The sequence below is a fragment of the Vulpes vulpes genome, chromosome 10, assembly GCF_048418805.1.
Source record: "Vulpes vulpes isolate BD-2025 chromosome 10, VulVul3, whole genome shotgun sequence".
NCBI lineage: Eukaryota > Metazoa > Chordata > Mammalia > Carnivora > Canidae > Vulpes > Vulpes vulpes.
Genome location: NC_132789.1, coordinates 5,247,671 through 5,272,683, shown reverse-complemented (window position 1 = coordinate 5,272,683; position 25,013 = coordinate 5,247,671). Strand labels below are relative to the sequence as shown.

The 25,013-nt window shown below is 50.6% G+C and overlaps 1 protein-coding gene across 2 annotated transcripts in view; it reads right to left on the bottom strand.

The window, feature by feature from the left end:
- Window positions 1-246: 246 nt before the first annotated feature.
- SCARB1 (scavenger receptor class B member 1) overlaps window positions 247-25,013 on the bottom strand; it is a 73,664-nt gene continuing 48,897 nt past the window's right edge. The window contains exons 7-13 of one of the 2 annotated variants that reach the window (XM_072722672.1): window positions 23,227-23,393; window positions 16,609-16,727; window positions 12,450-12,523; window positions 8,856-8,907; window positions 7,883-8,029; window positions 5,335-5,463; window positions 247-1,284 (exon numbers count right to left, since the gene is read on the bottom strand). In XM_072722672.1, the coding sequence (XP_072578773.1) occupies window positions 5,335-5,463; window positions 7,883-8,029; window positions 8,856-8,907; window positions 12,450-12,523; window positions 16,609-16,727; window positions 23,227-23,393 (688 nt within the window). In that variant the 3' untranslated portion in view covers window positions 247-1,284. The remainder of the gene's footprint in view (window positions 1,285-5,334; window positions 5,464-7,882; window positions 8,030-8,855; window positions 8,908-12,449; window positions 12,524-16,608; window positions 16,728-23,226; window positions 23,394-25,013) is intronic. The other variant, XM_072722673.1, reaches the window with a different exon arrangement.

Sequence of the window (25,013 nt, the reverse complement as noted above, 5' to 3'; positions counted from 1 at the left end):
CAAGTTACCTTGGGATACTGGTCAAAGCAGCCTTGGATCCTGCTCTTCCTAAACAAGAACTGCATTCATGCAGTATTTATATAAAATATTAAATATAAACAAGGTTGAAATTTTAAAACAATGGGAAGGCAAGTCAGCAGCCCCGGCGCTCCTGGCAGCTACCAGAAAGGAGCTATTGAGGAGGAGCCCAGATCTTCCCAGGAAGCCCCTCACTCCCCCGCACACAGGCTATCACAAACTCAAACCTTAACGTTTATAAAAGGTTTATTCTTCAGCAGTGATTTGTTTTTAAAAGATGATAAACTTCACTTCTCTTACAGTAGAAAAGAGGCAGAGGGAGGAGCAGGAGTCACGGGTGGATGGGTCTCCCACCCGACCAGACCAGACACCCAGACTGATGCGGCTGGGCTTCTGCACCTCTGCCCCCGCACCCAAACGCTGAGGGCCCTTGCTGGGGACAGCTTGGGGCAGAGACTCCCACCACCCCCAACAGGGAGTGGCTGGCTCAACATACAGGAAGATGTTAGTTTAGGCTAGAGGAATGGGGCCCCAGACACCCAAGCCTGGTACCCATGCAGACTCGAGGGAGATTAAAGTCTGCTTGGGGAAGGAGACCGCTGGAGCAGCCTTGAGATGCATCTTGAGTTCACACTGTTGACTGAGACCTTGCAAAGGTGTCTCGCCTTCAGCCTAGGTGGATGGTCAATGGCCAAAGCTCCGGGTCTGGTTGGGCTGGACCGGGCAGTCTCCGCCCACATGGCTTTGGCACAAGAAGTCTGTGTTCCCAGGCTGGGTTTGGGGACAGTAGCCAGCCCTCCAGAGTAAAAGCCCTGTCCTATGTGGCTGAGCCACCAAGCAGGGACTGCAGTATTTCGTGACTATAGATAGGGCGCCAGGGGGAGGTGGCTTGAGCCTTCAGGAGCCCGGACCCCCGGGCTGAATGGGTCGGGCTGGGCTCACTCGAGGGAGGGGACCCAGTGCCCACAGCACTGTGGGTCACTTGGACAGAAGGTTCCAGACAGTTCTTGTTAGTGAGGCTCCCCCTGAGTCTTGTCAGCAGCGGCTCCATCCCTGAGTGTGCCTGCACACGCCTGTGCACTTGTGTGTGTACGTGTGCTGGGGGTGTGCAGTGTGTGGACACGCATGTAGCAACTGGGGTGCTCAGACTTTAGTAGGACTGATGGGCTGTCCATGGAGAGAGTCTTGAAGAAGCGGGGCGTAGGGGCTGGGGAGCCGGTCTGGCTGAGTGGCCATGCTGGGCTGGCTCGTGGCATCTCTGGGACCCTGTGGAGAAAGACGGGAGCTGGATCACCAAGCCCCGACACTGAGCCCCACCCATGTCCCCAGCCCCACCCTTGGCCATGCACCCACATCCTCCAGCATGGACGCAGCCCCCTGCCTGCCCCCCATCAGCAACACCCATGTATCAAGCTCAAGATGAGAAAAGGCTGGAGTGACGTACAGACCCCTGAAATGCAGTTACGAGAGCCTCCTGTCTCCCTACATGCCATCTCGCCATGCCCTCGCCCCATTCCCGGGGTTGCCAAAACCGAAGCCCAGGAGGACGTGCCTGATCCGGTGAGGAGGGCCAAGCAAGGAGTCCAGGGCTTCTCTGCAGCACCGTGAGCACAAAAACTGGAAACCCCCTACATGTCCAGCGACCCAGGAGTGCATTTTTAAAATAGAGTCACAAGATGGCATTGAACCTGGACAGCTTTCGCAACCGAAACCCGAGGAGGGGAACGCCAGCTGCAGAGTGGCCCATGAAAATCATTTTAATCATCTATTGTTCGTGGATATATTTATACAGACTTAGAGGGGAAAACGGACACACTGAATTCCTGGCAGTGGCTGCCTCCGGGGGGTGGGGGGGGGAAGGTGAAACAGAACAGAATGTTCATGATTAATGTTGTTGAGTCTGGGTGACAGAGAATTATCAGAGATTGTAATTTATCTACTTTTACTTTTTTTTTTTCTTTTTTAGTTTCTCAACTAAGTTGTTAAAGGCAGCAATGACGATAAGGACTGGGAAGGGCCCCCCAACACCCAGCTCTGTATCCTCTCAGCCCTCTGCCTTCCTTCCTCTGAAAAAGGGATGGGTCGTCGTCCCCCGCCCGGCCCAGCAGTAAGGGCTGGAGTACCCCCAGAACCTCCGCCCACTTATGCTTGTTCATGAACCCCAGTGGCTTGGCTCTCCAGGCGGTGAAGAGAATCAACCTCCACCCCACTCTGGGCAGCACAGAGGGAAGGGAAGAATCGAATCCCCCACTCTGGCTCCTCTCCCTTGGAGACAGATCTAAAGGCTTCCAGGACTGAGCCCATTCAAGCCAGGGGCAGGCATATGGGTTGTGGGCAGGCCAGGCCAGAGTGAGACCAGGCCCCCCGCACCCCAACGCGCCACCATAGAGGGGCAGCATGGGACACCTGGGGTGGCCAGAACTTCAGCAATGTGGCCCCATGAGCCACAATTTAAGAAAGCCTTGGTGAGAAATAAAAAGAGAAACCAGACTAAAAAGACCCCCGGTCTACCCCCAAGGAAGACACATGTAACAAATCCCCAAGGAACCAGAACATGAACCATATTCCTCCTCTTCCTATTCACTTTTGTTTAGCAGAGGAGTGAGGACTTAGAATGGAAGAGAAATTACTGAGAAGGTAGGAAAGGTCCAGGAACATTTCCCTGAAGGGCTTCCATGTACAGTTGTCCAAGATGTTCACTGCACAAGGGCACCTATCCAAGGGGGCTGCAAATGGGCTGTCATGCTCCATTTGCCAAACCCTCTGCCCTGGAGCTGGCCAGGTCTGCACAGAGTGGCTGTCTTTCTTATTGACATAAAAATACTCTAAATACTCTCCTAGGCTGGGACAGGCCCCCATTTCCTGCTTTCTCCCAAGCAGGGCAGCCCCTCAAGATTACTCCCATGCCCCGGTGAGAGGCAAGAGGTAGGGCCTCCCCAGGGACCCATGCTGAGGTTCAGCACAGGCTGGAGCCCACCATGCAGAGATTCTGGGTCTCCAAGACCACTAGTTGGTCACTTCCCAGGCACTTGCCCCCCAAACCAAAGCCTACAGGACACTGCATTCCCCAAGCAAACATGACTGGGGGAGGGGCAGCGTCATCTGATGTGGAGGCTGAGCTGCCTTCCAGAAGGAATGGCAGTAGAATCTCTAAGTCAAAAACTCCCCTAATAACTTTAAAATTAGATTCTGTGGGTAAAAAAAAAAAAAAGAGAGAGACCCTAGTTTTGTCTTTATTGGGAGGGGGGCTGGGCTGGCAGGACGTGTTGGCTATGTCCCTGGCAGTCGCAGGGCTCTGGCCTCACAACCACCAGCCCTATCTGTGCTAAAAGAGAATAACACCTTCTCTATGCCTGAGGACCCCACCCCTGCACCCTGAGAACGCCAAGCAAGTTTCCACAGAAAGGAATCATGGCTAGCAAGGGGCCAACCTATGCGCAATAAGGCATCCCCGAGAGATTCTTGGGAGACAGGAAGGGAGACAAGTCTCCAGCTAGGACACCTGGCTTCTGAGCCCGAGGACTGTGCCCTCAAGGACATCCCGTGGATACTCAGCTCTAACATGCTCAGGGCCCATCCTCCTATTCCCCGATTGGCAGAAGGAGCCCCACAGAGCCTGGCTGGGGACACAGCTGCCCCTCCCTCCTTGCAGGGCCCGCAGCACCTGCGCCCACGACTTTGCATTTTCTATTTTATTTCCGCCTCCAGTCCTGGCAATCGAAGCCAAGTGGAGGCAGCCAACTGGCCCAGAAGAGCAGAGCTGTTGCCTCGCCCTCGCTCTGTGGCTCTCAAGAAAGCTATTCAAACCCAAGCAGGCTTGCCCCAGAAGCTTGAGGGGGCAGCACATTTCTGAGAAACCAAAGTAAGAGCTATTTATCAGAGGTACAAACATAGAGCGGGTCGCCCCTGCCCGACCCCAAACTCTAGGGCCGGGGCTCCACCTGCTGCATTCCAGCCCCAACCCAAGCAGGAGCAGAGGAGGAGCAGGACTCGGCTCTCCTAGGACCTCAGACCTAATGGAACTCGGCGGAGAAGGTGAACTTCCACGGGCACAAGCATGCTTCTCCCCAGGTAGGCTGCCAGATAAAATCGGTCCAGTTAAAGCTGAATGTCAGGTAAACAATTCAGTTTTCAGGATATGCATGTCCCAGTGACAGCACGGCACACACCTACCCTAAAATGTATTCATTGTTATCTGGCATTGAAATTTGACTGGACATCCTTCTGTTGTTGTTTCTTAAAAGGGTGGGGGGAGTGTTTATCTGCATGTCTTTATTCCACCTGGCAAACCAACCCTTGGGCTGAATCCCGGGTATGCAATTGGTGCTCAGTTGATGCTGAAATTCTTTTTCCTGGTCAGTCATCCCAGATTGATTTAGGGTTTGGGTAGTTTTTGTTTTTGTTTTGTTTTGTTTTGAGAGAGAGAGAGACAGCATATGTGAGCAGAGGTGGGTGGTAGAGGGGGAAGAGGGAGACAGGGAGAGGAGGAGAGAGGATCCTAAGCAGGCTCCATGCCCAGCAGGGAGTCCAACATGGGGCTCTAGCTCACGACCCTGAGATCATGACCTGAGCTGAAATCAAGAGTCTGATGCTCAACTGAGCCACCCCGGCATCCCCACCCCAGATTTATTTAGACTCTCGTTTCTCCAACAACTGATCATCTACATCAGAATCCCCTTGGGGGTGTCCATTAAAATATGGATTCCTAAAATAAATAAATAAATACATACATAAATAAATACATAAATAAATAAATAATAAAATAAAATAAAATAAAAAATAAAATAAAAAATAAAATAAAATAAATAAAATAAAATAAAAATAAAATAAAATAAATAAAATAATAAAATAAAATAAAATAATAAAATAAAATAAAATAAAATAAAATAAAATAAAATAAAATAAAATAAAATAAGGATTCCTGGGCTCCATCCATGATTCTATTCCAGAGGCTCCAGAAGGATGCCCAGGGCTCTGCACTTTGAGCCAACTTTCTCAGAGGCGTCTAGGGCACCAGAGGTTTGAGAAGCAGCTGGTTGGAACCTTGACCCTACCTTCCTAAGACAACTGTGCAAATGAGACAGCAGCCCACCGAGTGCTATCACCTTCCACCTCCTACCAGGCCTGGGACCACAAAACAGCCATTGGCTCAGAACACAAAAATATGTAAGTACGAATTTGCAGTCTATAGACACTCCAGATGAAGTTTAGGCTGAAGAAATGTGTGAGATCCAAAGTGTTTCAAGCCACAAGAGTTCTACTTGCTACAGGAAGGGGAGTGGGAGGGGGGGGCGCGAGGCGTTACCTGGTACCCACCTACAGTCTTGCTTCTTGTAGCACAGTGCCCTTGGGAGCTGGTGTCATCAGGGATTCAGAATAGGCCTGAATGGCCTCCTTATCCTTTGAGCCCTTTTTACTACTACTCCAAAATAAATAGCATTTCTCCTAGAAGATAACCAAGCTAATTTATAATTGACGCCGCAGCCAAACACAAAAGGTTGACATGGTTCTTCAATTTTTGGAAAGCAAAGAGCAGGGTGTTAAGCCCAACTGTGAATGAATGGGGATGCTGAGACCTGGGGGATGGGTGCCCTTCACTAGGGGAAGAAATGCCTTCAGAAAACGTGCTGGGGGCAGCCCGGTGGCTCAGCGGTTAGCGCCGCCTTCAGCCCAAAGAGTGATCCTGGAGACCCGGGATCGGGCTCCCTGCATGGAGCCTGCTTCTCCCTCTGCCTGTATCCCTGCCTCTCTCTCTCTGTCTCTCATGAATAAATAAAATCTTTAAAAAAACAAAAACAAAAACAAAAAAACGTGCTCGGTCCAACAGACAAGCTACGCAGGAAAGGGTTTACCCACCTGCACACCTAGGTGTGGCTCAGGACACAAGGTGGGGAGACGGGCCATAGTGGGCAGGGCGCCCTGGTGAAGAACCAGTGGGCTGAGCTGGTTCTTTGTTTTAAATGGGCCAGGAACAGAATTTTCTGTTAAAGAGGCTTGCTACTTGAAAGGAATGACTTAAAAAGAAAAATCTGCGTGAAATGAAAATATGTTGAGTTCATCAGCATACAAATTTTTTTTCTTTTAATAGGGACAAATAACATAAAAATAAGTGAGGCCTGACCCCCCGTTAAGCTTCCGAACAACAACAACATAAAAAGTCATGGAATAAATTTCCATTCTGTGGCCTCCAGTGCCACCCATGGGGAGGGAGTCTCAGTGGCATCCTCAGGGAGTCTGGGGGCCACACGCTCACCTGGGGTCAGGCCTGGGGGGAAGGGGCCCTACAGCCAGCAATTTCACATAGGTTTCCTCACTCTCCTTCCCCATCCCACTCCTGATGGAGACTCAGGAGAGAGGAAACAGAAGATGGAGGCTGGGCTGGCCCCTCACCAGCCAGTCCCCAGGACCCCCGCCTGTGGCAATGAATCTTCACTAGTGGAAACACCCAAGGAGGGATCCACAGGCTGGGAGCCTTGGCTTTTAGTCCCTTCCGCCCTCCCAACATACATCAGCCTAAGAACCACAGGGTTCCCTGCAGTGCCAGCCCTCCTCAGCCCGGCCATCCGGGCCCCTAGCGGGCTGCTCACACCCACCGGTCAGCAGGAGCTCAAGCAGCAGAGCGATGGTGTGGTGAGAGCGCGTGGGCCCCTGCACCCTCGCACCAGGGCAAACCTTCCCCACCAGAGGACGGGGAATTTGGAAGGCAAATCGGGTAAAGGGTCTGAAACCCAAACTTCCCTGAACCCCGGGAAGGTTTGTCATGACCCCAGCAAGCAAGCAAGCAAGCAAGCTGCCCCCGAGAAAGAGAAGAAGTCAGAAGAGCTGTTTGCCAAAGCTGAAGCAAGAAATCAGGCGCCATGGGGGCCTAAGGGCCCTCCCACAGGCCTCGCCCACCTCGGCCTTGGGGCCTTTGCACTGGCCATTCCTTCTCTCAGAGCGCTCCTTCTGTGACTGTGCAGAGTGCGTCATCACCGTCCACATCTGAGCTAACTTCTACCTCTCCTCCTGAGAAGCCTTTCCTGACACTCTCTCTAGAGCTGTCCCCAACCCCCTTGAATGCTGCGCTGTGCTGTCCAGTCCAGTAGCCACATATGGCTGCTAAGCCTTTAAAATGGGATGAGCCCAAATCAAAACCTGCAGTAGGTATAAAATACACCCTGCATTTCGAAAACTGAACATGAAAAAACAATGTGAAATATTTTTATATTTTTTATATCAATTACATGTTGATGTGGTTGTATTTTGGACCTCTCCAAATTAAAGTATATTATTAAAATTGATTTCTTTTTACTTAACATAGCTATTAGAAAATGTAAATTTAAAATCACACACCCGGCTCACGTATTTCTCCTGGATAGCACTGACCTTGTCTGTCACGTTTTCTGACATCTTTATCATCAGCGAAATTACCTTTCCTGTTTACTCGGTTTGCATGTGTCTCCCTAACTAGAATACCATGCTCCCCCAGAGCACGGCCCATGTCTGTCTTGTTCACGGCTATCTGCCCCGTCCCTGGCAGAGCCTGGCACCCACAGGTGCTGACGTGATGAACAAACCATTCAAGTATTCAAGTACCAGGTCTCATCACCCGAAGCCCACTGGCAGCCCTTCCCAGGGAGAGTCCCCAGGCCTCCCAGGACCAGCAGAAAAGTGACATTGTGGGATGTGAGAGAGGCAAGCATGCAGTGACAGCTCCCCTGCCCCAGGCAGAGACGTGGGACCACTGCCCAAGGTGGGCTCTAGGCTGGGAGTGTCTGCGGGGACGACTGGAGGGATGCCCAGGGGACCCCATCTGAGCCCCACCTTCCCCCGGCAGGCAAGCAATGGGCCATTCAGCCCTGGCCTCACTCTGGCCACTACCTACTTGGCTCCGCAACTGGTAGATGATGGGGATGAGCAGCAGGATGCAGCCCAGCGCGAGGAGGACGTACTGGGCGTAGTGCAACACATTGGGCATCAACACAAGCTGGGTATAGAAGGTCTTCAGGGGCTTTCCTTCCATTGCCCCGCTCTGGGGATGGAGAACAGCAAACAAATGCATGGGGGCCACACATCCTCGGCCCCCCACCCCTTCCCCATCTCAGGACCACAGGTCTGTGATGGAGCTTGCAAGGGAGTCTCATTTTCCTTGGGGCCACACAATGGGACTACATTTCCCAGACTCCCCTGCAGCTGGGCAAGGCCAAGCGATCATATTCTGGCCAATGGGACTTGGGCCTAGTATGCTACAACTTCGCACCTGGCCCATAGACACCTGCCATGGGATTCTCTCCTGCATGGGTCCCAATTCCTGGATTGGGGTGGGTTCTGAGGATCTTGAAGAGGGCAGGACCACAGGCCAGCAGGAGCATGAGTGTCCCTGAATGACCACATGGAGCAGAGCTCCGCCTCCAAAAACCTGCCCAGACTGTGATGTGAACAGGCTGTTCCTTTGGATGCTAGTTCTGTTTGATTGAAGATGCACTGGCCAGAAGTAACCCCAAAAAGCCAGGAGAAAAAAAAAGTTCAAGTGAAAAGCTGACCCCCTGGAAAGCAACTTCCCTTCTCTCAGGAGAAGTGATCAAGCACATTTTCAAAATTATACTGTGGACCAGGGCTTTACAGTTTTCATGCAGCTTCTGTCTTTCTCACCTATCAACGCAGTGGGATAACTGATAGGAAGTGTTTGGACTTTGTGAAGCTTCTCATGGATTGTTCTACATCCCACATTCCAGCTACCAGCCCACCCCTACCCTCCACAAACAGCCCTTTGCCCCCAAAGCCCACACTGGTTCCTGCCTGGGGTCCCAAACACTGTGCCCAAGGGCACCCAGGCAGGCAACCAGAGGCAGCCTCACCTCTTCAAACCACACCAACGGCAGGACCACGGGCTGGATCTTCCCCGTTTGTCTGGAAATAAGCGAGACAAAGCAAGTAAGAGGTTTTGGCAGGGTGTTTTATGTCAGGCAGCTTTGGTCATGTGATCCTAAGCTCCAGGGTCAGGAGGGATTTGATTTTGTAACAAGTGGATTGGTGCAGGCTTGAGTAATGGGCATTTCCTGGGAGGGAGCAACTTGACAACCTGTAATATCTTTCTGAATTAAAAATTCACATCTCCTATAAGGTGGGGACTGCCAGTGACCTGGCTGAGGTCCCTCTGTTCCTTTTAGAAACAAAACCCCAAATCTGATATTCAGGATGGCAGTGTACCCAGCTAACTAACAATAGGGTTTATGCTCACCTCCTGCTTTCCTTTGGAGAGTCTGGAATCTGGGTCCATGCCAGAACAGAGGCTGCCTACGTGACCAGGCCCCAATAAACACGCTGGGCACTGAGTCTCTAATGGGCTTCCCTGGTAAAAACACTTCACACGTATTGTCACAACTCATTACTGGAGGAATTAAGGGTATCCTGTATGACTCTCCTGGGAGAGGGCTCTGGAGGCTACTGTGTGGCTCATCCAGACTTCGCCCCATGCACCTTTTCCTTTGCTGATTTTGTTGGAATCCTTCCACTGTAATAAATCACAGCCACAGGTAGGACTATGTGCTGAGTCCTATGAGTCTTCCCATTGAGTCATCGAAACTGAGAGTGGTCTTGGGAGACCCCTGAGAGAACACTTATTAGCTAACTGTGTGACCTTGGGCATGCTCCCCACCCTCTGTCTCCTCTGTAAAGTGGTGATTACAATGGCACTCCTCATGGGGCTCTACTGCTCAAAATACAGTAACATGACCAGACTGGTTAGAGGAACACCCACCATACAGAAAGTGCTCCAGGTTTGTTACTGCTGTCATTGTTAAATCCTAGCAAACAAATGGACGAAAATATTCTGCAGCTGCTTGTGGAGGACGGGAGGCGTGGGTTGGCTTATAGAAGGCATAGCTGGACAGAGGGGAAATGGAATGCAGTAGGGGACAGAACCAAAGTCAACACAAAAGGCCAAAATCTCTCAATCACCACTCTTAAACCTCTCTCGGGCCACCTATTACGTAGAGTATTGTGCAGTGAAATGAATTTGCACAGCATTACCTACAGAGGAGACACAGAAAACATTACAGAGGGGCACCTGGGTGGCTCAGTGGGTTAAGCATCTGCCTTCAGCTCAGGTCATGATCTTGGGGTCCTGGGATCCAGCCCCGCATTGGGCTCTCTGCTCAGTGGGGAGTCTGCTTTGCCCTCTGCCTCTGCCCTTCCCCTCAGATTGGGGCTCTTTCTCAAATAAATTTAAAAAATAAAATAAAATAAAAACACTACAGAAATACAATAGAAGGTCCACGTTGGTCTTTTTTTATCCGAGTTTGTAAGAACTGATGTAAATTAAATGCAAATAGCATGCAACTCTGCTGCCTTTATCTTGTGGGCAAACAACACAAAAGTTCCCCAGACAAGCCACAGTTAAACAGCTCAGCTGTGCCTCCGGTCTTTTCCCACACCCGTTGCCACTGGCCCTCGGGGATGGTGGGAATCACTGCTGTTAGACCAGCTCCCTGGAGGCCACTGCTCCAGCCTGAACTAGAGGTCAGACATCTGCATAGCCTCATCCTGAACAGATGCAGACACAGAGGCCCAGAGAGGTCAGGGTAGAGGCCCTGGGGTCACCAACAGGCAGAACTCAGCGGCCCACGTGTACTGCTGGCTTGAGCAGCGTTTGTCAAGAAATCCAATTCACGGGGCACCTGGGGGGCTCAGCGGTTGAGCGTCTGCCTTTGGCTCAGGGTGTGATCCTAGGGTCCTGGGATCAAGCCCCACATCGGGCTCCCTGCAGGGAGCCTGCTTTTCCCTCTGCCTCTGTTTCGCTGTCTCTCTCATGAATACATAAAACCTTTAAAAAAAAAATTCCAATTCACTTCCAATAGGTGAAAATTAAGCCCCTGATAAAATTCAGATTTTGAAAAATGCATTTAAAAATGCATCGGATGGGGCGGCAGCGGGCATGAGCTCCCTCATGCAGGCAGGGGCTAGCCCTTGGTGCCCTCTGCACCCAGTCTGCCCAGCTCTTCCCAGTCACCTGCTGCCTCCTGCCCCCATGAAGTGGTGTGGGCCCCAAAGCCCGAGGCTGGGTGGCAGATGCCTGGTGGCGGGGCGTTTGACCACCCACAAATCTTCCACGAGCAAACCCTCTGACAGCCTCACAATGCACAACTTAAAAGCCAGGGTGGGAGCAAAAGAGAGGCGCGTATTCTTTCCAGCTGAAAGGCATTTTACAAAGCTGAAGAGATGCTCACATTCCTGCAGCCCAGAAATTCTTCCTAGGGAAATTTTTTTAATGAAACTATTTCAAATATGCTTTAAAAAAAAAAAAAGACAAAAACCAGAACCCAGATGCTACCATAACGACTAAGTCCGTGCACCGTCTCGCCCAGCTCCATCACAACACCACGCTCTGACAAGAGCTGACGAGGACACGGAGGTTGGAGCCCTCCCACACTGCTGGCGGGAAGGTCAACGAGGCAGCTGCTGTACACAACAGCCCAGCAGCCCCTCCAACGCCTAAACGTGCAGTTCCTCTCTGATGCAGCAATTTTGCTCCAAGGCATCTACCCAAAAGAAATGAAAGCACGCATCCCCACAGAAATAAATGAATAAATGAAATGAATGAATAAATGAAACGTGCCCACTGCAGACAATGGAATAAGATTTGGCCATAAAAAGGAAGAAGCTGCTACAACGTGGATGAGCCTTGCAAGCATGATGCCGAGTGAGAAGCTGGACACAGAAGGCCACATACTATATGATCCTCTTTATAGGAAGTGTCCAGAACAGGCAAATCCATAGACAGAAAGTAGACAAGGGGTTGCCAGGGGCTGGGAGGAGGGGAAGGGGAATGGCTGCTAACGGGGACAGGTGTCTTTGGGGATGATGGAAACGTTCTAAACTTGACAGAGCAATGGCTGCACGACTCTGAATATGCTACAAATCACTGAAGTGTACCTTTTTTTTTTTCCTTTTTTTATATTTGACTTAAATTCAAATTACCAACATATATAGTATAACCCCCACTGTTCATCTCATCATGTATCCTCCTTAGTGCCCATCACCCTGAAATGTACCTTTTCAAAGGGTGCTTTATGGTATGTGAATACATCTCCATAAGCTCGCTATCCAAAACAAACAACGACAAAAAGAAAATCAAGGCTTAAAAAAAGGTCTTCTATAAAGTGAAGAGTCACACTTTAAAATGCTATTTGGTATGTTTCCATGTTCAAATACTTGCTTTGCCAGGATTGTGTTATTTATTTATTTTTTTTTTTCCAATTTTCTGTTGAATGGGAAACCACTTAGATGCAAGGGTCTGGTGAATTTGGGAGACAGATGTTAAGAGAGAAAACCAGGATTTCAGGGCAGGGAGCAGACTCCACATGCAGGAGCACCATCTCCCTCCCCATGAGCTTGTCCCTCGGGAGACCCCCGTCCCTGGGATCCCGGCCCCGGCCCACTCGGTCACTTACCCGATGCCTTTAATGGCCTTGATATACAGGCTCAGCTGCAGTTTCACGGAGCAGTTCATGGGGATCCCAGTGACCTGTGGCGGCAAGCACAGAGAGGGGCCTGGGCTTGCTTGGAGCACCGGGGACACTCCAGACACCTGACCCTGGTCCAGACTGGGTACAGGGAACTTCCCCCCACCTCCTCATCCCACCCCCTGACTCCAAGCCCTTCCAGGCAAACACACACTTCCCTCTTCCGTGCACGGGCTTCCCCAGGTGTAGAATGTCATTTCTGCACTCACCCTCCTCCCTCGGTCCATCAGCCAAGCTAAACAAAATAGTTTGCATGTGGAAAAAGTCACTCTCCTCCGGATTCACACAACTTTTCAACTTTTCCTGTCTCAAACCTCATGTATTGGTCCTTCATGTCTAATTTTATGGTTGCCTTTTGCTTTTTTCTCAAGAACTTTTTAATTTCCAAGTTCGAGGCAGTGACAACAAACTTCCTTTGTGGCAGAAACCTACTTTTTTTTTTTGGATAATTTTTTTGCATACAAAAATAGCAGGAGAGGTGACACACACATATAACCAAGCTCAGAGCGGTGGCTCCTGAAGCAGGAAGGAACCAAGGTTTGAGGTCAGGGAGGCCACAGCTGCTGCTTCTCCACGGAGGCCCGTTTCCTCATCCTCATTAGCAAAAGGAGCTAATTGCCCCCACCAGCTCCCAGAATTTCTGCACGGCAAAATAAGGTATGCCAGACTCAGAACCGTAAATGCTTATTCGATGACCACGTACGTGGGTGGGAAAGGATGTTATCTTCCTTGATAAGCAGGCCTCGTGGGCCTGGGTGGCACAGAGGGGCAAAGGCCGTGCTCCTCGGACGGGGGAGAGCTTGAACCCAAGAACCTGGAGGGATGGGGAGTAAGTCCGTCCTGTGTGGTAACGTGTTAGCATAGCAAGCCCAAGACTGCACTCCTGGAGAAGCCTGTTGGCCAGGCTGGCCAGTGGCTGGCTTGACTTCGGGAGGGCCCCCCCGGTTCCCTAACTGATAAGGGGGGGCTCACTGCGCCTGGATTGTTTGTACACACAGCATGATTTATGCTGGCCATCAGCTTTTCCGTGGGGAGTCTGGAAGTTTGGTAGGTACCAGGCAGTGGGAGCCAGTGTGAGCAGCCCCCAGTAAACACCCTGGGCACTGAGTCAGTAATGGGCTCCCCTGGGAGGTGACACAGCTCACTGCTGGGGGCATTAAGTGTGTCCTGTGTGCCCTCCATGGGAGAGGGCCCTGTACCTGGTTTGGTTGCCTCCACCCCTTGGTTTCACCCCAGGTGCCTTTTCCCTTTGCTTTGTGCTTTGTGTCTTTTCCCTGAAATAAATTACAGCTATTATTTCTACTATATGCTGAGCCCTGGGAGTCCTCCTAGCAAATCATCAAATTTGAGGGTGGCCTTAGAGACCCTGACATAACCCGCCCCCCCCAACCCTGCTTTCTAGAACAGACTTTATATTCGGAGGTCCCCCCCCTTCCCCGGGCCACTTCCTTCCCCAGGAAATTTGTTTCCTTCTCTCCTTGGCCCCTGCTCCTCCAAATGCTGAGGGGCCCCTTCTTAGGGGGCAAAACCCCACCCACTCCCAGCACTTTACAGAACCAAGACATGGGACCATGAACACACTCCCTTTACCACACCCTTCCTGGATGCAGGAGCAGAAAAGCAGCCACCAGGAAAGCAATTCCAACAGGTATTCTGTTTTCCAGGCTAACGCTGCTCAGGCAGCAAACTGGTCCCATGCCCTTCCTCCCCCAAAATCAACAACCAAAAATCAAAAGGCCATTTCCTTTCCCTGTGTGCCTCCAGCAGACCCAAAACCAAAGAATAAGCCAGTTTATACTATGGCTGCAACAAAACACCTACTGGCATCTGTCTGGTTCCCCAATCTTAGCCACCTGTTCCCCAACATGGTGGGGAGAAGCGAAAGACATGCACTAGAATAAAAGTCATGGGTGAGAATCCAGTCATGTTCTTGCTGGATTCCCCAGAAACTGGCAGAGAGAGGGAGGGGGCAGTAAAATAAAGGAACCAGGGACACCTGGGCAGCTCATCGGTTAAGCATTCGACTTAATTTCAGGCCATGATCTCAGTCAGGGTAGTGAGATAGAGCACGTAGGGCTCCACACTCAGCAGGGAGTCTGCTGGAGACTCTTTCCTCTGCCCCTCCCCCACCTCACACCGGTGCACACTCACTCTCTCTCAAATAAATAAATCTTTAAAAAAAATCAATTAATTAAATAAATCAACTAAAAGAGCAACAGGTGAACAGTCAACTTAGCTTTATAACAAAAAACTTAAAAACCGGTTAAAATGTTAAGACAACATGGAAAAGCCTTAACATTTCTAGCAATAACAAATGAACTTAATTTGGAACACAGAACACAGTCGTATTAATTGCTATCAACTTAATTAATATCAATCTCATTAAAATTAACTAGATATTAGCAGAGGACATGAGGTGGGGACATCAGATTTTAGCTTTGAATTATTTGTTTGAATTGTCTGAATTCAGCTTTGTCCCTCACTTACTCTTGTCATTTTATAAACCCATACCCACTGAGATACTAGTGCCTCTGTGCTAATGGCTGGAATCCAGGCAATGAACAAGACAGAATGGACCTTTCCTCTGTGGAGCCAAAAATCCCATTTACAAGTTGTATCACTTGACCTATCTGGACTACAGCTTCCCCATCTGCACAACAGGAGTAGCAGTGCTCACCCCTTCCTAAATAATTGTGAATATTTACAGAGTTACTGCGTGTGAAAATTTCTACCTCGTGTCAGCACCATGAGTATGCGAGCAATATTTGCTGGATGTGAAGTGTGTGTGGTCACAATTGACTTAACTAGTCTGGATTTTAGTGAAAAGAGAGAGAGAGGGAGAGCGTGGAGTTGCAGGGGCCGGTGGGTCGAGTCAGGAGCCCAGAAGATCTGAGTCCACAGAGGAACAACATGGAACAGTATCCAGCACAAGAGCTCAGCAAAAGCCTGTGTGGCCACTCACGAAACAGAAAACCATAGGACTGGCGGACGCCTGCGAGGCTCAGCAGTTTAGAGCCTGCCTTCAGCTCAGGGGGTGATCCTGGAGTCCCAGGATCGAATCCCGTATTGGGCTCCCTGCATGGAGCCTGCTTCTCCCTCTGCCTATGCCTCTGCCTCCCTCTCTGTGTCTCTGAAAGAAAGAAAGAAAGAAAGAAAGAAAGAAAGAAAGAAAGAAAGAAAGAAAGAAAGAAAGAAAGAAAGAGAAAGAAAAAGAAAGAAAGAAAGAAAGAAAGAAAGAAAGAAAGAAAGAAGAAGAAAGAAAGAAAGAAAGAAAGAAAAGAAAGAAAAAAGAAAAAAGAAAAGAAAAGAAAGAAAAAAAGAAAAGAAAGGAAAGGAAAAGAAAAGAAAAGAAAAAAGAAAAGAAAACCATAGGAATGGGATGCCTGGGTGGCTCAGTGGTTGAGCATCTGCCTTCAGCTCAGGTCGTGATCCCAGGGTCCTGGGATCAAGTCCTGCATCAGGCTCCCTGCAGGGACCCTGCTTCTCCCTCTGCCACAGTGTGTCTCTGCCCCTCTTATGAATAAATAAAATCTTGAAAAGAAACCCATAGGATTTTTTAATCAACAGCAAAAGCCAGTAACTCTAAATGGGAACATTTTACAATGACAGAGATATTAAGAGGTAAGACACCCAGGTACAGGTAGGCCCACGGGAGGGCCACATGTAGGGGTCTGCTACCTGCTTGGTCCCCACCTGTAGACAGAATGTCACAGAGGACAAATTCCCCAGAACCCAATTTATCTGCAAGTTATTCCAGGCTCTTGTCGGGACCTATATCTTTATGATATGTTGGCACAGCCAGAGGGCTCCTCTCACTAATTTGCAGACTGATAATTCTAATTAATTTACTGTCTTATGGTCCTTTTATAAAGACAATTACCTGTACAGAGATAATGAACCCCTTGAACTATGGAGTCAGGGCAAAGTAGGGGACCTCTAATGGCTTGATATTCTAGTAGTGATCAATTCCAAGGAAAGCCAGGCTTCCCATCACCCCCACCCTAGAAGAGCTCAGTGGCTGGGGTCCAAGGAGGCACCAATCAGAAATCACCCACTACCCTCCACAGGTTGACAAGCAGGGGCTCACCGGGTGGATGTCCAGGAATAAGGAATGCTCCTCTTGGTTGGGGTGGAGGCCAAGCACTGCCTCTGCCAGCATCGGGTCAGCATTGTAGAAGTGAGGGTGGGAGAGAAACAAGGGCGCATCTAGAAGGCAGAGGGGAGGGGGGGAGGGGCCGTCAGACAAGGGAGAGCCTTGGCACATCCAGAGGCCTGCATTGTGCCAGGCCCTGGAGATGCACAGGGAGTTAAAGAGGACCACCGCCTGCAGAGCATCCAGATGATGGCAAGATGCAAACAACAATACCTAGACAGAGAGGATTCCTTCAGCCAGTCTGTAAATGTCTACCAAGGGCCCGAGAGATGCCCCCCATGCGGAATGGACAAGCTCTGTACCACAGAGGAGCTGCTGATTCAGGTGGGGGAGATCACAGGAAAGAAGGGAGGATGGTGAAAATATGCCAGGCAGGGAAGGCCACAGAACAACATTTCAGGTGGAAAGTTTGGCAGAAGCAAAGGCAGGGAGATGGGAAAATGCACAGGGCACGTGGAGCAGACAGTACACGGAGGCGAATTATGGGAGATGAGGACAGAAAGGTAAGTTGAGGCCAGATCCGAACTTGGGTGGGGGAGGGGCGTCTTGATGGCCAAGCCAAGCAGCCTGGACTGTCTTCTGCAGGCAATGCGGCAGCCGCCAGAGGTGCGGAGGTGTGAATGCCTGCAGCCAGGTCTCCCTATCATCCACGGGAAGGGAGAAGACACACCTGCTTTGCTCCTTCTCTCCCAGCAGCCGGTCTACTGGATGGACGCAAGTGTGAATAAGGACTGACTCAGGCCCTTCTGTGTGAGCAATTCACACCCAGAAACGTGAAGCCAAACCTCTCCATCAACTGATCGTACAAGGCAAACGCCAGTGCATCCTCGTGTGCTCAGGATAACATCTAACAGGCCTGATGGACAATGAGTTAACGAGGAAAAGAATGAGCCTCTCCCAGAAAACCCAAGAGGATCCAGAACAGATAAATCCTAGAGACAGAACACCACACATTGTGCTGGCCAGGGACTAGGGGATGGGAGATGGGGAGTGACTGCTAAAGGGTATGGGGTCTCCTTCTGGGAGGATAAGAATGTTCTGGTACTAGCCAGAGACAGTGGATGCACAATCTTGTAAATGTACTAAACGCCACTGAACTGTACATAATTTAAAAATGGTTAATTTTATGTTATATGAACTTCACCTCAATATAAAAAAAAGGAAAAAACAACAATAAAACTCACAAGGTCTCCTCTGTAAAACCAACAGCACGTCCACCACCTAGCAGGTGACCGCCATTTGTGTTATGTGTATCTGGCAGCCTCAAATATCTAGATTCCTTCCACTTAGCAAGGCCAACCATCAGTTTGAAATAAAAGCTGGCATTTCACTGCTGCCTGATTTTATCTTTCCCAGGATACTTTTACATTCGTTGCCTTCGTGTTTCTCAACATTGATTCATTCAGCCAAGTACCTCTTCAATTTTGCCATATCTGGGTCCCCCTGCACGATTATATAATGTGCGTCTCTGACCCAAATGCCATTATTTAAATAGCTATATTTTAAGGCAGGACTTTCTATCTGAGCCATAACTGACAAACACTTGCCACAATAAGACAGTAAATATAGGAAGAAATACAACAGAAACCATGAAGGTTGCACATTCTAACTAGATACCGTTGCCCGCATGGGGGCTTTGAGCCTGAGACCTGCTCTTTTCGATTCAAAGGAAAGACAGGGAGCACCAGGCTCGCTCAGTCGATGGAGCTTGTGACTCTTGATCTTGGAGCTGCAGGTTCAAGCCCCATGCTGGATGTAGAGATTACTTAAAAATCAAAATCAATGCTGAGCTTGGGTGGCTCAGTCGGTGAAGCATCTGCCTTCGGTTCAGGTCATGATCCCAGGTCTTGGGATTGAGCTCTGTTTCAGACTCCCTGCTCAGCAGGGAGCCTGCCTTCTCTCTCCCTCTGCCTCTCCCCCTGTTTATGGTCACTCTCTCACTCTGCTCTCTTTCTCTCAAATAAATAAAATCTTTAAAAGAAAAATAAAATATTTTAAAAATAATTTTTTAAAATGTTTTTAAATAAAATCTTTTGGGATCCCTGGGTGGCGCAGCGGTTTGGCGCCTGCCTTTGGCCCAGGGCACGATCCTGGAGACCCGGGATCGAATCCCACATCGGGCTCCCGGTGCATGGAGCCTGCTTCTCCCTCTGCCTGTGTCTCTGCCTCTCTCTCTCTGTGACTATCATAAATAAATTAAAAAATTAAAAAAAAAATAAAAATAAAATCCTTTAAAAATAGTAAAAAATTTAAAAAAATAAAAATCTTTTAAAAAGAAAAGATAGGTGCTGGAAAGGCCTCTTACACCAACAGCGACTCTCTCACTAACCCTCTCTCCCAAATCAGTTAATGTTATTTTATTTATTTATTTATTTATTTATTTTTATTTTTATTTTTTTTTAGTTAGTTAATGTTATTTTAAGCCATCTCCTCGGAGCCTCGAAGCTGCCTTGAGTACCCCAGGTACAACGCCCTATCATTTGGAAACCCTCCTTCCTTACCCTCCCATCTCTGCTGTGAAAAGAGACCACCAGAGCGAACACGAGGAGCCCCGTGTTTACAGATGGCAACACCGAGACTGTCTAAGGGCAGCGGTCACCACACCAGGCCCTTGAAGGCGGTAAATCTCAAAGGAGGCCGGAGGCACCTGACATGGGTCAGACCAACGTCCATGACCCAACTCTTGCTTCAGACAGTAAGCAGGCTTGTTCTTTTAACAGCAAGCCAGGCTCCCCATCTTCCCAGCAAGCATGCACGTGTGCATTCCTTTATTTTTATTTTATTTTTTTTTAAAGATTTTATTTATTTATTCATGATAGAGAGAGAGAGAGACAGAGACACAGGCAGAGGGAGGAGCAGGCTCCATGCAGGGAGTCTGACATGGGACTTGATCCCGGGTCCCCAGGATCACATCCTGGGCTGAAGGCAGGCGCTTAAACCGCTGAGCCACCCAGGCTGCCCCTGCATTCCTTTATATTTTATTTCCAAACGGCACGGGGATTAAGTGGCCATTAATTTATAGCTTTATGGCTCGCCCAGCCAGACCTCATTGCCCAGGGTCACCACAGATTACGACGAAGAGGTCTGATGAACAGGTCTGAGGGCCTCGAGCAGCACAGAAGTTTGAGGAGTGAGAGTCCTCCAGGTCCGAGAAATGTTCAAGGCCCTAAAAGGGAAATGTTTGGTATTTCTTATCTTCAGAAAAAAGGTTAGAGAAACGCAGACAGAAGTGTGCCGAAAGACACGGGCAGGAAGTTCCCAGCAGCACTGGGCTAATGGTCAGAAGGCAGCAGCCCCGATGCCCGTGAATGGCTGAGCGGGTAAGGACACGATGGTGCGTTCCCTTGGTGGCACATCATCCAATGAGGAAGAGGGTGCCCACAACACCCAATGCGGACAGACCCCACCAACACAATAATGGGTGGAAGAGGCCAGAAAGAGAGACAAACGCAGCGTTCACCGTATGATCCTGTTCACCTAAAGACCAGAGGCAAGCAAAGCTGTGCTGCTGGACGTCCTGCCAGTGCTGGGAAGGGGCCCGGGGGCTGCTGGGGGCCACTCCTGTTCTGCTTCACGATCCGAGTGCTAGTTACAGCAGCGTGTGCGTTTTGTGGAATTTCAACCTGCACACATCCTTTGGGCAACCCTCTGCACCCATGTTTATTTCAACATTAAAAAAAGAATATTTTATTTACATAGATAGTTTAAAATTCCTTTGCATTTCTAGGGGTGCCTGAGTGGCTCAGTCAGGTGGACATCTGACTCTAGACTTCCGCTCAGGTCGTGATCTCAAGGTTGTGGGATCGAGCCTCACATCAGGCTTGGTGCTCAGCACAGAATCTGTTTGTAGCACTCTCTCCTTCCCCCCTGTCCCTCCCCACCCCTGCTCCCTCTAAAATAAATATATAGATCTTTAAAAAGCAAATAAATAAATAAAAAATAAAATTCCCTTGCACTTCTGAGGTTATTCTGGCAGATGTGCTAAGATGGGGCAGTGCAGACCTCATCCCTAGCCTCCTGACATGGATGGACCTATATAGCCCATGCCTGCCTGGCACCCACCCTTTCTCCTGGAACCCACATCCCAGCTCTGGAACCCACTGTCCCCTCCCACGCTATGCCAGGGCTGGTCCCACCCATGGAGTCAGGAGCTGAGTGTGTGACTTGGTAATTGGCTCATAGCTGGCCATGGGACTCGACCCCAGGACCCCAGGATCACAACCCAAGCCAAAGGCAGACGCTCAACCACTGAGCCACCCAGGCATCCCTACTCTGGGATCTTTAATCACACAAGCCATGAAGTGCTCCTAACGGCTTAGGTTGCTGCGGCTGTCACCTGCCACAGCAGCGGTAGCACACAGCCCAGCGGGTCTCTGTCACCCCATCCCACAAGCAGAAATTCCCACAGACACCAGGAAGGGAAGCATGAAACAGAGGGTGAGGCCAGATAGGTCACACAAGGCCATGACAGAGAGGGCACCTTCAGACCCCAGCTCCAACCAAACCCTTCACCTTACAGAGCACCCCATTCTGCTTGAACATTGGGAGTCATCCAACCGGACAACCCTGTGGCCAACTACCCTTCTCAAACCCCCATCTCCAGTGGGACATGTGGCTTCACCGGACAGGCCCCCGGAAGGCAAGACCCAGTCAAATGAGGAGTGGCTTCTTATCCTACCAACCGTGGGAACTCGGGCACGTCCCAGTCCTGAGCCTCAGTTTTCTAAGTGCAGGATAAACCCCACACACACCCATACACTCAAATACTACCTACTGGTCACAATTCTAGAAGCTAAGGACAAAGCCCTGCCACCAGCATTTACAGTCTGGTGGAGGACCCAGGCAATAAATAAGTAAAACAAAATACACAGTGATTTCAGGGAGTGATGGGCAGCAAGAACACACCAGAGGCTGAAATGACAGAGAGCAGCTTGCAGGGATGGGGGGACAGAGGGGTAAGGACGGATAACTTTAGTATGGGAAATCACAGCAGGCCTCCTGGAGGAGGTGGCCTCTGAATAGATCAAAAGGAGGGGAGGGAATAATCCACACAAATCCACATGGATATCTGGGGAAAGAACTTTTGAGGCAGGGGGAACAGTTGATGCAAAGGCCCTGAGGTAGGACCAAACTTGATACAGTCTACAAACAGGGAGAAGGCAGGGGGCTGAAGACTAGTTAGTGGGGGGAGTACAGGAAGAAATGATATTCGAGAGGCTGGCACAGGCCAGATCCTGCAGAGCACAGAGGCTACGGTCAGGTCAGGGCTTCACTTTATGTGCGTGGGGGGAGCTGTAAGACATTTGAAGCAAAGCGTCGGCTGGCAATCCGTGTTTTAGAAGGGTCCCTCGGGCTGCTCTCTGGAACAGGTCCCACCGTGGTGAAGATGCCCTCCTTCTGCACTGGCCGTCCCATACAGTCACTAGGCACATACGGGTGGTGATCATTTGAAATGTGGCCAGTGTGACTAAGGCACTGCCTTTTAATTTAATTGCATTCAAACCAATTTCAATTTACAGAGCCGCCTCCCTACCAGGGCCGGTAGTGATGGCACTGGACAGTCTGGGAAACAGTAGGTGTGTAAGGTGACAGCAATGTCACAGAGGGGCTACCGGGAGGCAGAGTAACGGGAGGGAGTAGGGACTCCTTTTGTTTGCAGACAGAGCTGACGGGCTTGCTGATACGCTGGGCAAGGACGAGGGGGAGCACTGGAGGTGACAGCCAGGTGTCCAAATTGAGCAATTGAGGCGGACTTCCAGGGGACTGGCACACAGCTTGAAAATGTGACGCCAGATGACACCGCTGGCACGAGGCCTCACACTCCAGCCCAAAACCACACACGGCCCAACGAGATCTTATGGAACAGCCCGACTGGTGGCAGCTTCCTTCCCTCCCCACAGGGAGCGAAGGGCCCCTCCCACGAAGCCACATCCTCGAGGTACATATCTTGGGGCAGCAGGCGGGACGAGGCCTCCCCAGAGCCATCCGTGTCCCTGTGTGCAGAGCCTGTGAACACACCAGGTCCCTGGGCAACGGGGAGCAGCGCAGGGGGAATGTAGGCCGCCGATCAGCTGGCTCTAAAAGCGGATTATCCCCGGGGTAGGGGCGGGGGGTTGTGTGCGATATAGTCTCCAGGGTCTTTAAGCCAGAAGACAGAACCGGAGAGATGGGGCCTCGGACTTGGGATCAGAGAGACACGGAGTTGCTGGCGGTGAGGACGGACGCGGGGCCAGGAGCCAGGGAACCCAGACAGCCTCAGAAAGCCCACCACCTGGCCCCCTGCACCTGCGGAAAGGAACACGGCCTGCTGACACCAGGGCCCTAGGCCTGCGTGGGACCTCGGAACCGTTTAAGATGCTACGTTTATGTTGTTTATGTGGCTCGGCCACTGAGATTGTGGGGATTCATTAGTACAGCAACTAATCTACACGGCCTTTCCTCCTCTTCTCTTCCTTATCTCCGGCCTAATGGGATTATCAGGAGTAGAGGCCAGAGATGTGGCAGCCCCGGAGGAGCCCCGCCCGCGGCCCTCCCGTGGGAGACGGCACGTACTGAACCTGCAGGTGCTGACGTTCTGAATTCCAGACTCCAGGCATGGGCAGAAGCCCTCGTTGGGCGGGTAGACAGAGCCGTTGGCGAATAAGGTGCTGGGGGCCACGAAGCGATAGGTGGGGATGCCTTGGAACGTCCCCGACTCCTTGTAGATAAGTTTCATGGACCTGCAGGGGACAGATTGGGGTGGGGGGGGTGACCTCAGGAACCGGGCCGCGAGACCCGTCCTTCTGAAGGTAAGCCCAGCCGAGCCACTTCTCCCGGCTGGTGCTGCCAGCCCCCGGGTCCTGCAGCCACCAGCTCTCCCCCCACCCCGGGGAACTGCCAACAGCCTGCTATTTGCTCTCCCCGCCTCCCTGCCCACACTCGTCTGTTCCCCGAGAGCAGGTGGCGCTTTAAAACGAGAACACTTAAAACGGCAAAGGCTTCCCGTCTCATCTATAATAAGATCTGTCATCCTCACCGTGGCTCAACAGATTCTATGAGGTCCAGCCTCTGGCTGCCCTGTATTGTACCCCACGAGCCTCCTGGCGATTGCTCAGACATCCTTCCTCCTGCCCCCGGGCCTTTGCATCTGCTGCCCTATCTGCCCTTCCCTCGATGCTCACACATCAGACTACAGATCTCCACATGGGTGGCGATTCAGCGGCCACCTCCACAGGCTGCAGCAGCACGCCCCCTCATCCTATTAACCCTGCTCTATTCCACTTCTAAGCATGAATAGGGTCTTCAGATTACAACCGTCCTGCCCTCCTGCTGTCCACAGAGACCCTTGGACAGGGCGACACTGGGTGGGATGCACTGAAAGCATAAAACACGTTCCAGATTTCTACAGCTTGATACAAAAAAAAAAAAAAAAAAAAAGGTAAAGCATCTCAGTAACAGTGGACATTGTTTACACACCGAAATGGTAATATTTTGGATACCGTGGGTCAAATAAAACCTATCATTAAAATCAACTTCACCTACTTCTTGTTACTTTTTTTAACATGGCCACTAGAAAATTTAAGAGTATAGACAGGACTGACACCGTGTTGTGACTGGACAGCACCGGCCCAGACAAGGGTGCTGGGGATGGAAATGTGGTTGCGCAAGAAGACACCCTTGTTTTTAGAAAACACCCACTAAAGTCTTGAGATGGCCAACGTACTCCCCAAAGGTCTGGGGACAGAGCGCACAGGGCCAAAGAGAACTCCCAAAACTGAGTGAAATGGCATGCTCCTGCCACTCTTCTCTGGGATGAAATTTCCAATTTTAAAAAATAAACACACGCACAGCACAGGCCTTCAGGCTCTCTGACACTGCCCCACGGTGCGTCTGCCTGAGTCCCCCTGCCAGAACATAAGTCCCCCAGGAACAGCAACTGGGCCCATCCTGTCTCTGCCTAATGCAGCAGGTGCCACAGAGGTCTGCTGGGAAGGCAGAGGAGTCCAAGTTCACACCAGTAACTCTCAAGTAAAGGATTTTTCCAGAGTGGCCTGAATGGGGCAGAGTGCCAGGCAGTGGCCAGAGGTGGGCCCTAGGGCCCACTGTCTCTTCTCACCTACACTGGGGCCCCTGGAAGCCACTACCCCAAGCAAGCCTCTGAGGCCATAGTCTAGAGCCTGCAGGGGCCATAGGGGAGGCATCTAGATGTCTCAGCATCCAGAGGGACATGAGGGCAGCCAGAGAGAAGCCACAGGGAGCCCATGCTCACCTAATCCCAGCCCTCTACGACCTGATGGTTTCCTGCTGCTGCCACTGCCACTGCCACCGCCACCACCGCACCAAGCACTGCATGGCCAGCA